Raw genomic sequence first — 11,610 nt, forward strand, 5'->3', positions numbered from 1 at the left:
GAGATGGTGGCTATTTTGTTGATGTCAGATGCCAACGATTCAAGAGCGTTTCTTTTGGAACAAGTGGAAATTTTGAGGAGGAGTATATTGGAAGTGGAGAAAGATCTTTTAAAAGACAGAAGATTGGGGACGAAAAGGGTTAAAACAGCAGCCGTTAAAGGTTCTTCTCGGCAAAAACCATAAAAGAACAATTGATTGTATCTAGATGGATTTAGCGAACAATTGTAGATGGATTTTTGTTGGATAATCTAATGTTTAGATAGCTGTTATTGATTGACTGAACAATTTCTTCAGATAGCGTTTTTGTAATGCCTATAAGCTGTTATTGTAATAATTCCAGACAGTTATTCAAATAATCAAATGCAATTATTTTAAAGTTCTCATGTAGCTGATTATTGTAAAGCTTTTGCCCAATTATTTTAAAGCATATCTTTGATTATTTTAAAGCTCTCATGTAGCTGATTATTGTAAAGCTCTTTCCCAATTATTTTAAAGCAGATCTTTGATTATTGTAACAAATTCTGAGACGTAATAAGCTTTTACCGTGTCAAGTTACAACTCATCAAATTAATATATTTATGAAAATTTGGTATGTCTCTTATGTTTGTTTACATGATTCTTGTCGTCAGCAAAGAGCAAATTGGCAAGTGTAAAGCATTATCAATTACTGTAAAGCATAATCTTGATTATTTTAAAGCTTTCACATAAAATATAGTATGTTTGTTTACAAGAATCATGTAAACAAACATACTACATTTTATGTAATTTTGGTACTATATTTTTATGGAATTTTGGTACGTCAATTATTGAAAATTATAGTTTTTGTAAATTGTGGTTATTGTAAAGCATAAACCTGATTATTGTAAAGCTTTCACATGATTATTGTAATAGCGCAAGGTATTAAATGAACAAAATCAGAACAATTGCAAATAAATTCAACATCAATTATTGTAAAGCATAACTGTGATTATTGTAAAGTTTTCACATGATTATTGTAATAGCGCAAGGTATTATTAAATGAACAAAATCAGAACAATTGCAAAAAAATTCAACATCAATTAATGTAAAGCATAACTTTGATTATTGTAAAAGTCTAACACAATTATTGTAAAGTATACCCCTGATTATTGTAAAAGTCTAACACAATTATTGCAATTATGCGGTTATTGTAAAGCATAATCTTGATTATTTTAAAGCGTAATCTTGGTTATTTTAAAGCGTAATCCATTTTTCATTCTTCTTCTTCATCTTCATCCTCCATTTCATTTTCCTCTTCATCTTCTTCCTCCAAAGCATGTTCAACAAACGGATTTGGACAGTTTCTCTTGTCATGGTTTCCCATTTGTTTGCAGTTATAACATAGCCTCCTCGGTTTGCTCGCCTTCTCAATTGCCTTATCCTTGTTTGATTTCATTCTCTTGCCACTTCCTTTGTTTTTTGCAATCTTTGGCGGAAGAACAGTAATATTTGATTTTGCTGAACAACCTAAGAGCATTTCCAGTTCTTGTTCCTTTGTCAAGCTCTCTTTTGTTGGATTTATTTTCTCTCGGAATTATAAAAGCATCAAACTTAGCTGCTTGATCTAGTTTCAGGCATCGAGTTAAGAACACTTATTGTTGCATAAAATTCAGACCATACCCTTGATAATTCCAACTTTCTCAAATCAGTGGGATCGTAGTCTTGCAATAACTTTCCATCCAGTCCATACAAAGGCTTTCTATATGATTTCTTCGTCCATATGGTTTCGATGTACTGCTCTGGTATGCTTTGCAGTCCTTTTCCTGATATAATCCATATAATGTGTTTACAAAGGATTCATTTCCTCTCAAACATCTTGCACGTACATGTTGTTTCCTTTGATTCGTTATTGTGAGCAACCTGCATTACAGCGTAGTTATTTCAAAAGGCAAACATAGTTATTATATAGTTTAACATGAATTATTTTATGCAGACTAGCAATGAACACCAAGGTAGAAGTCCATCAGTTTTTTTAATGTTAAAACACGGTTATTGTATTCTTTTATCACAGTTATTGTATGTTAAAGTAAAAAGACAATTATGTTTATAAAATGAAATAACCTGAAATATTCTATGCTTCCTGCATGCATCTTTAACACTTATAATGTGCATGTTTCCTTGCTCTGAAAATCCCCTAACGGCACACGAACATGGAGCCATTTGCACTTGCTCTTGGAACTCATAGAAAACCGTATGTGTGTAGATTTTAGAGGCATATTTATCAATCATTGTCTTAGAAGAAACCTGTGGCAACGTGCTGTCACTTACAGCATCAAGAAGTCTCTTATTATAGCGTTGTTGTTCCATTGCACTCTGAAAACGCAACCAAAATTCTGCAAGTGTGCCATCTATGCTCTCAAATATTTTGAAATAACTGTTTTGACTCTCTGATCTTTGTGTAGTTTTCAAAAGGCAGCCTAAAAGCAAATCCCTAAAGTAAGCAGGTATCCATTTGTGCCTTTTTCCATACATGTATGTCAACCAAATATTATCATTCAACTCAAAGTCATTAATCACTTGAGACCATTTTTCTTCAAACTCAATGGGTTCCAAGTCAGTATCCCAAACAACTGCACATATTCGCTCAACAAAGTCAGTCTCCTTACAAATCTGTGACTCAACTTTATCGGTAAGTTTTTTCATTATATGCCACATGCAGTAGCGATGTCTTGCTTTCTTGAATACAGAACGCACCCCGAGTTTAATTGCCGGATCTTGATCAGTAAGAATGCACTGAGGTTCCTTGTTGCCCATATAATCAAGTGACTTCTTAAACACCCAAATGAATGACCCATCGTTCTCATGATCGACAAGTGCAGCAGCAAAAGTCACCGATTTTTTGTGGTTGTCAACACCAGTGAATGGGGTGAAGGCCATGTGGTACTTATTAGTACCGTAAGTAGGATCAAAGGTGATGGTGTCCCCAAACAAGGAATAATTCATTCTTGCTTGTGCATCTGCCCAAAATATGCTAGCCAAACAGTTATCCTCATCAACTTGATATGTATAGTAAAAGCCATCTTGTGATTCAGAAAGCGCCTTTAAATAATCGAGAATCATGTCAGCATCCTTGTCACCTATGTAACATTTAATATTTCTTTTGAAGTTCTTAAATTCTGTGAGAGATGCACCGATGTTTGCATACCCATTTGATTGTTCCGCCAGAATTCTAAATGTCTTGGTAGCCCCGATGTTGAATTTACAATTGTTAACAATTGTCTGCTTAATGTAAAGGTTAAGTGTTCTTAAATTTTTCTGGAATTCCCTTTCTTTGAGTGAGCAGAGTCTGTGATTATGACCTTCATAAAACGTATCAATGGCATACCCTATTAACTCCTTAAGGTCATTGAATACAGCACAAAACCGTATTTTTGCCTTGCAACCAAATCTTGTTATTTTTGTTTTCTTTGGCTCTACAGATCTTTTCCTCTTCTTTTTTCTCTTCTGTGTTTTCAAATTCAACAGCAGGTTTGAGTTTTTTGCGATCCTCTTTGAATCCATGTCTGTTGCAGACCATTGATTTTTTGTCTATCAGACCATCACGGAATCTTGTTTGTGTGTACTTTCTTGGTATGAAATCATAAGCCACAGCATATAAATTGTAAAACTCTATTGCCTCCTCCAGCTTCACAAACATTAACCCCAGAGCAGGCTTGAAACCATTTTCTACCATCCTACTCCACTCCTCACTACCATCTGGAGTATATCTCAATCCCAGATTATGGATAGTATTTTCTCCCTGTTTTCGAGCATAACGGTAGGTGTAGACAAAGTTGTTGCATTGGTAGTATTAATTTCAATGCCTGGAAACATTAAAACAAGAGAACTATTATGGTATTATTAATTTCAATATCTTAGATTCTATAAAAAAACAAAACAATACAATCTCTGCAGCAGCAGTTATTTTAATGTTATAATGCAATTATTGTATTATATAAATCCAATTATTCTATCAGAGGGGGGAGCTTTTTAGTGAGATTGGTAGCCTAGTCTACCACAATGCACACATAGTTATTTTAATGTAATACTAAAGTTATTTCATTATTATATAGTAGTTATTGTAAGGATAATTTTGTCAGATCTTATAAAATAGTATTTATAATGAAAAAAAATTCTGCTACAACAGTTATTTTAATGTTATAATGCAGTTATTGTATTATACAAATCCAATTATTCTATCAGAGAGGAGAGGGTTTTAGTGAGATTGGTAGCCTAGTCCACCACAATGCACACACAGTTATTTTAATGTAATATTAAAGTTATTTCATTATTATATAGTAGTTATTGTAAGGATATTTTTGTTAGATCCTATAAAATAGTATTTATTATGAAAAAAAAAACAATTTCTGCTACAACAGTTATTTTAACGTTATAATGTCGTTATTGTATTATACAAATCCAATTATTCTATCAGAGAGGGGAGGGTTTTAGTGAGATTGGTAGCCTAGTCCACTACAATGCACACACAGTTATTTTAATGTAATATTAAAGTTATTTCATTATTAAAGAGTAGTTATTGTAAGGATATTTATGTTAGATCCTATAAAATAGTAGTTATTATGAAAAAAACAATTTCTGCTACAACAGTTATTTTAACGTTATAATGCGGTTATTGTATTATACAAATCCAATTATTCTATCACATAGGGGAGGGTTTTAGTGAGATTGGTAGCCTAGTCCACTACAATGCACACACAGTTATTTTAATATAATATTACAGTTATTTCATTATTAAAGAGTAGTTTTTGTAAGGATATTTATGTTAGATCCTATAAAATAGTATTTATTATGAAAAAAAACAATTTCTGTTACAACAATTATTTTAACGTTATAATGCGGTTATTGTATTATACAAATCCAATTATTCTATCAGAGAGGGGAGGGTTTTAATGAGATTGGTAGCCTAGACCAGCACAATGCATCACGGTTATTTTAATGTAATATCAAAGTTATTTTAATACTGTAAGTCAGTTATTGTATTATTGTAATCCAGTTATTCAAATACTAGATATTGAATGATATCATGAATGAAAACCTACATGCAATTATTGTAATATTATATAGTTGTTATTATAACGACAAAATGAGTAACAATATGAAAATAATCTACATGCAATCAGTAATTTTAACAAAAAACTTATCAACCTAATAACAACAGTTATTATATCAGCATTATGTCACAAATTTATACCTGAATTCATCGTTGTTTGATTATCAGCAATATTATCAAGCAGAGTAAGAGTTTGATCGTCTGAATTCAGCATCGTTTAACCTGAAAATTATGGAAAAAAACACTTAAATCAAGTCAGAATTTGTTATTTGATTCAATTACTGAAGTTATTCAATTATTAAATAAGAAATCGGAAGAAATATCAATACCTTCAGTCGAATTTGAAGAATTAGGGTATTCGAAGAAAAATTGATGAACAAATTGATAGTTTTAATTGAAAAAATCAAAATAGTTAATGAATTGTTGATCAAATTTTGAAGAACTGATGAATTTTGTTGATCAAATTTGTTGAAGAACTGATGAACAAATTCCGCGTGTATAGAGTGTTTGATGAACAAATTTGTTTTGATGAACAGAGTGTTTAATCGGTAGAGAGAAAAGGGGGGGGAAAGAGAGAGCGATCTTTGTGAATTTAATGACGTCTCAAATTTTGATTATTGGGTTTTGTCAACTCATTTGCTTATATATGCGGGGGAAACTCATGAAAAGTGTTACACTCACCGGATCTTGCCTCTATATATATATATATATATATATATATATATATATATATATATATATATATATAATATATATATATATATATATATATATATATATATATATATGTGGGATCCGGTGAGTCCACCTAAATATTTGAGTCCATGAGTCTGTAAAACAATATCACGCACTATGCAAAACAATATTACGAATTTTTTTCGAAAAATATTTTTTTTTTTTTCAAATTTTTTTTTTTCGAATTTTTTTTTCAAAATTTTTTTTTTCGAAAAAGTTTTTTTTTGTAAGCTGTGATATTGTTTAGAATAACGTGTGATATTGGATTACAAAACAATATCACGATTTTTTTTTTCGAATTTTTTTTTCAAACTTTTTTGTTCAGCTGTGATATTGTTTAGTATAACGTGTGATACTGTAAGCTGTGATATTGTTCAAAGATAGCGGGTGATATTATATTACAAAACAATATCACAATTTTTTTTTTTGGAGTATAAGCCGTGATATTGTTTAATATAACGTGTGATATTGTATCATGGACTCACGGACTCAAAAAGATAGGGTGGACTCATGTGATCCTAATTCTCTCTCTATATATATATATATATATATATATATATATATATATATATATATATATATATATATATATATATATATATATATATATATATATATATATATATATATATATATATATATATATATATATATATATATATATATATATATATAGGCAAGTTCAAATGAGTCCACCTAAAATGGTGAGTCCCTAAGTCCTTATCTAAGCCATTAGATCTTCTAAGATGGATGGTTGAGATTTGTAACTTCTAAGCAATTTTTGAAATGAAACTTTAATGTTTTATAAGTGAAACTTTAATTTTTGAATATAACTTTAATTCTTTATAATTGTAACTTTAATTTTTTAAAGTCATTTTGTAAATAAAAATAAAATTTTATGGATTTTTGAATATAACTTTAATGTTTTACAAGTGAAATTTTAATGCTTAAAATGGTAACTTCAATTTTTTAGATTATTTCTAATATAAAAATTTGAATTTATGAAATAATATAGTTGTGATTAATATTTATTTAATTTAACTAATTTTTGATTGTAACTTTAATGGTATACGAGTGCAAGTTTAATGACTAAAAGTGAAACTTTAATTTTTTTTTTAGGTTATTTCTAATAAAAAAATTTATCATTTATGTAATAATGTGATTGTGACTAAAATTTATTTATTTTCACTGATTTATTAATGTAACTTTAATACTTTACGAGTATAACTTTGTGGACAAGGCCTTCGGGATCTGCGTCCGCGGGATCCACACTAGGCATTATCGACTCGAGGTTCTTTCGAATCGAATTAAGACAAATTAGAGTCGCCACCAAGTTTTATGGGAACTTGGAACCGTTCAAGTCAACTTTACACCTTTCATCGAAAAGCATAAAGCCAATCGACTACGAGTGATTAAAGATAAAGACCTGTACCCTATATCACTTGATTTTAATAACTCTCGTAATCCAATGGTATTTACACGGATCCACAAACCACAGATTTTGAGTAAGGGGTGAGGGTACGTGTTAGGAAGCCCATAAGGACACCTAACCCCGCCCGTCAATAACGGCCTCTACTAAGTCAAGTATCGGATTTCAAACAAGGTCGTAGCTACTACGATATATGATATGCAAACATCGTTTTAAAACCCTAACATGTGACAATAATTTCTACGTCGTTTAATGCATGAATACTAACTTTATCAAAGTTGTTTTAGCATGTTGGTTGATTTGAAATAAAAGATGCGCAAACACGGCTTAGGAGGAATGGGGGAGCCATTGGGATCTATCCTATTACAACCCAGACATTTCATGCCGACACAACGAGAAATAAATTACAACTCGATCTAATTACAACAACTATCGAAATTATTTTGACTCAATTAAAATAAAACCTATGTACATGATACAAAATTACAATACAAACTAACAAAAAACAACTTAAACTATTATGACTTAACAAATAAAATAAATGTAAACAAAAAGGCTAAAACTAAGTTAGATTGATTAATGATGTTAGCCGATTTATTAATTAGTAAACAAATTAGACTAGAATTAAACTAATTAAATTAAATTAAACAAATACAAAGGTTTGAAATAAATTAGGTACAACTTATTGATTAAATTGAACCCAACTCATTAAAATTATTCACCAATCCATATTTATTAAAATAGGATTAGTAAACAATTAAAGAAACAAAAGAAGAAAAGAAATCAAAACTGGCAGACCCGTGCAGTGCACGGATCAGAAGTAAGAAAAGACCCGTGCAGTGCACGGATCAGAAGTCAGAACAGACCCGTGCAGTGCACGGTTTTTGTAGAAAACAAAGTTAATTGCATTTTAATTTCGAAATCAGCAAAATAAATTACGGAAAAATTCACTAAATTAAATTTACATATTTTGAACCTTAAAAAATAATAAAAACAAAATTTACAATATTAGAAACAAGTAAAACAAATTAAATGTTAATTAATTATAAATTAAATTAAATAATTACGAACTAGGTTAAAAACGATTCTAATTTGTCAATGAGTGCAAATGGAAAGGTGTTAAGCACGCACTTCCATGCTAGCGAGAAAATTAGTGAATGGGAAGATGAATTCAATTAAAAATTAGAAGATTGCAAATTTCATTTACAATAATGTTATTTTACTCCTAAGATGCCTAATGAATTAACGAACTAAATTGAGGTGTTAAATTAGTTGAAAGAATTGTGTAAAGGTGGCCTACTATTACGATGAATGAAAAGATCAAAGTTAAAACAAAGGTACAAATAACATACTACGTCAATTAGATTGATTTAATTCTGTCCGATTCCAAATACGAGGATATGTAAATGAGAAGGGGATACGACCGACCAATCTGGCGGATTTCTTTCCCAATTCAAGTCAACGCGGGTATTCGGAATGGCACTTTAACTCATACTCATACTATACTAATGTTTCATAGTTAACGATGTTAGACGATGTATAATATATAAAATAAGCGATAGAAAAACAAATAAAAATAACGAAATAAAAAGGGAAAGAAGGAGGATTTGATGCACCCTCAACCTACATGTATCGTTGACACCGTCTTGGGTCGTAATCGATCGTAGATTTTATCTTGAGGGGCCGTTGTCGACGAAGACAATTGAAATTGAATTTTGAAATCACGAAACAACACGTTCAAAAGGCAGACTCGAGCAGCGATTTTCAATCACTCACCACGACTTCGTTTCTCAACGATTTTTCAATCCGAAAGATGTCTTGGATACTAAAAAGACTGAATTTTGTGAATATGGAAATAAACCAGAAGTTTTAATTGGATTTATGCACGAGAATCAAGGCCAAAGACCATGATAGAAACTCGAAAACAAGATTTGTGTCCCTGTTTTCAAGCGGCTGTCACGGCTTTAGTTTAGGGTTTTTTTGGATGATTGATGGTTGTTATTTGCAGTATGATGTGGGGAGAACTTCGAGGAATGAAAGTATGGCATAGGGGAGGTATTTATAGGGAGTTAAAGTAGGGTTTAAGGTAGATTAGCCGAGAGGAAGAGCCGTCGGGTTGCTTGTGTTTGTCTTCCACTTTGACTGCTCTTTTCGTGGATAAAGAGATAGGATTTGTTAGGGTTAGATGCTAGGTTACTTGGGGATTAAGGTAAGGATGAATGTAGGCTAGGTTTAGCATGAAGGGAGGCGAATTTGAGACGAGAATAAGAGCATACACGGACGGGTTCATGCTCTGTTTTGGAGCTGCTGTACACGGCTGTTTTGGCAAGGTTTTGGGCTTGGTTTCTTAATGGGCAAGGTACTAATAAGTGGTATAGGATGCGGGTATGGATGTAGGTCTGGTAGGAAGCAGGTTGGACGAGTTTTAAATGGGTTTGGGGTTGTTTAATGGACTCGGGTTGAAGGGTGACGGGCTAGCTGTGTGGGCTGTTTATGTCGTGAGTTTGGGAGGGTTTGGACGTGGTTTTGCATGGGGTTAGGGCCTGATTGTGAGGGTGAGTGATGGGTTGGGTTATGGGTCAGGAGTTGGCTCGAGTTTGCTTCGAAAATCGTGCTCAAAACGAGTTGAAAACGAGCTCAAAATCGCGTATAAAACCATCGTAAAAAACGAGTTCTTCAAATACGATTTATAAACGATATAAATTGATTTTTCAAATCAATTAATTAAAGAATGATTTTTCAAATCAAATATCTATTTTATTTCAATAAAATAAAATTATAAAAATAAATTCAAATTAAAACAATAAAATGAATTCACTTTAAAAAACATAAATTTAAATATCATTTAAATTAATAAAATACTTCGTCGACAACGCTCATTCTACATCGTAAAACGAGCCCAAATAATGACAATGACAACTAAAGAATACATGTGTCCTTATCATCATCGGGTGTTTGTCGAGTTCTCTATAAATTCCAATATCGACGGATACGGGTATCTACAGAGCCCCCACTTTGACTGAGGCTTGGACAAGGCGAAAGTCAAAGTATACCCCAGGTCCCTCTCGATCTGAGGATTTTGCGGGTCGTTTATAGTCCATTAGACTTGCGTATATAAGCTCGCCAGCCATAAGAAGAGATCGTACCTGAAACTTCGTCGGGGATTAACTCTTGCTTCTATTGCGTCAAATTGTCATCATTGGTCATCAACCCATAAATTGCATATATGGTGGGTTGAGCCTTATGCTTGGGCGCCTACGTATCCGTTTCTGACGGAATCAAACCCGCATCGTAGTTCGGCAACTGCTGACACATGCCCAAAGTTTATCATCTGCTGGCGTTTGTCCAAAATTCATCATCTGCTGACACTTGCTCAAAATTTATCATCTGCTGGCACTTGTCCGAAATTCATCATTTGCTTTCAGCTACGGATTTCTTCCTTTTCGTACTCTTGTATTGAATTGAATTCTTGGTGGATATCATCCTTTACATCTTGATAATGGTCTCTGAAGCCAACGGCTTCAGAGCCCCCAGTTTGTGATGGCTCTAAAGTTGAAGACTTTAGAGCCCCCAGTTGAAGCATATCCTGCTATATTTGAAACATAGAAAATGTACAAGCAATAATCATCACATAAGCACATTTCGATCATCGATCTTAAAATTGGATCATTTAAAAGATTGGATCATCGACCCGAAAATTGAATTTGAAAATTTTGAGTAATTGGGTCATCGACCCGAATTTCAAATTTGTCATCATTTAGAATATTGGGCCATCGACCCTTCAAAAATTGAAATTTGAATTTTTTTTTGAATTTCGAAGGATTGGATCATCGACCCAAGAAGATTCCACTACTTGGATCATCTACCCATAATTCGCAAAAAGTATTTTGGAATTTTGAAATTTTTTGAAATCGAACCTTGATGGGTGAGCATGAAATACGACTCAGACACTCTGTATGACTCGTAAACCACGTGGGCGTAGCCCGCTACCGTAAAACAAAAAGGAAAATAAAACCGTAAGTGTGCACGGGTTTTAATTCAAATATTGACTTGCTGGGGATAGAAAGGTAAATTGGCCAATCCGGCGCACCCAAAATGCGATGAATGAGCGAAAACCCGACGTATCGTGCTAAAGACTGGGGCGAGCCTAAGAGGCACGCGACCCAAGGCCCACACGGCTAAAAAAATGGTACCCTAGGGGTGTCACCCTAGGTGTTGCCTTTCTCTTATACTTTCTATATATAAGGAAGAGTTGCATTGCAAGATTCAAAATTTATTCTGCTTTCTCAAACTGGTGCAAACAAAATAAATTATTATGAATAATCTAGTGAGTGTTACGCGAGCATGGGAGACAGACTTCACTGTCGCAGAGAGACAA

General features: G+C 32.6%; 1 protein-coding gene across 1 annotated transcript; it reads right to left on the bottom strand.

Annotated features, from left to right (window-relative positions):
* Positions 1-211: 211 nt before the first annotated feature.
* On the bottom strand, positions 212-5,282 carry LOC141628532 (protein FAR1-RELATED SEQUENCE 5-like). The gene is made up of 5 exons (XM_074441660.1): positions 5,210-5,282; positions 3,436-3,714; positions 2,118-3,344; positions 1,639-1,781; positions 212-319 (listed from the first exon to the last, which is right to left on the bottom strand). Exons 1-5 carry the CDS (start codon positions 5,280-5,282, stop codon positions 212-214), a joined length of 1,830 nt encoding a protein of 609 aa, XP_074297761.1.
* Between the last annotated feature and the right edge of the window lie 6,328 nt (positions 5,283-11,610).

This window comes from Silene latifolia, chromosome Y (assembly GCF_048544455.1).
Source record: "Silene latifolia isolate original U9 population chromosome Y, ASM4854445v1, whole genome shotgun sequence".
NCBI classification, from domain to species: domain Eukaryota; kingdom Viridiplantae; phylum Streptophyta; class Magnoliopsida; order Caryophyllales; family Caryophyllaceae; genus Silene; species Silene latifolia.

Coding starts and splice junctions, on each gene's coding strand:
- LOC141628532 (XM_074441660.1), bottom strand. CDS start 5,282: ATGCTGAATTCAGACGATCAAACTCTTACTCTGCTTGATAATATTGCT. Junction 3,345..3,435: donor AAAAGAAGAGGAAAAGATCT/GTAGAGCCAAAG, acceptor AGGAGTTAATAG/GGTATGCCATTGATACGTTT. Junction 1,782..2,117: donor AGGAAACATGCACATTATAA/GTGTTAAAGATG, acceptor GGATTATATCAG/GAAAAGGACTGCAAAGCATA.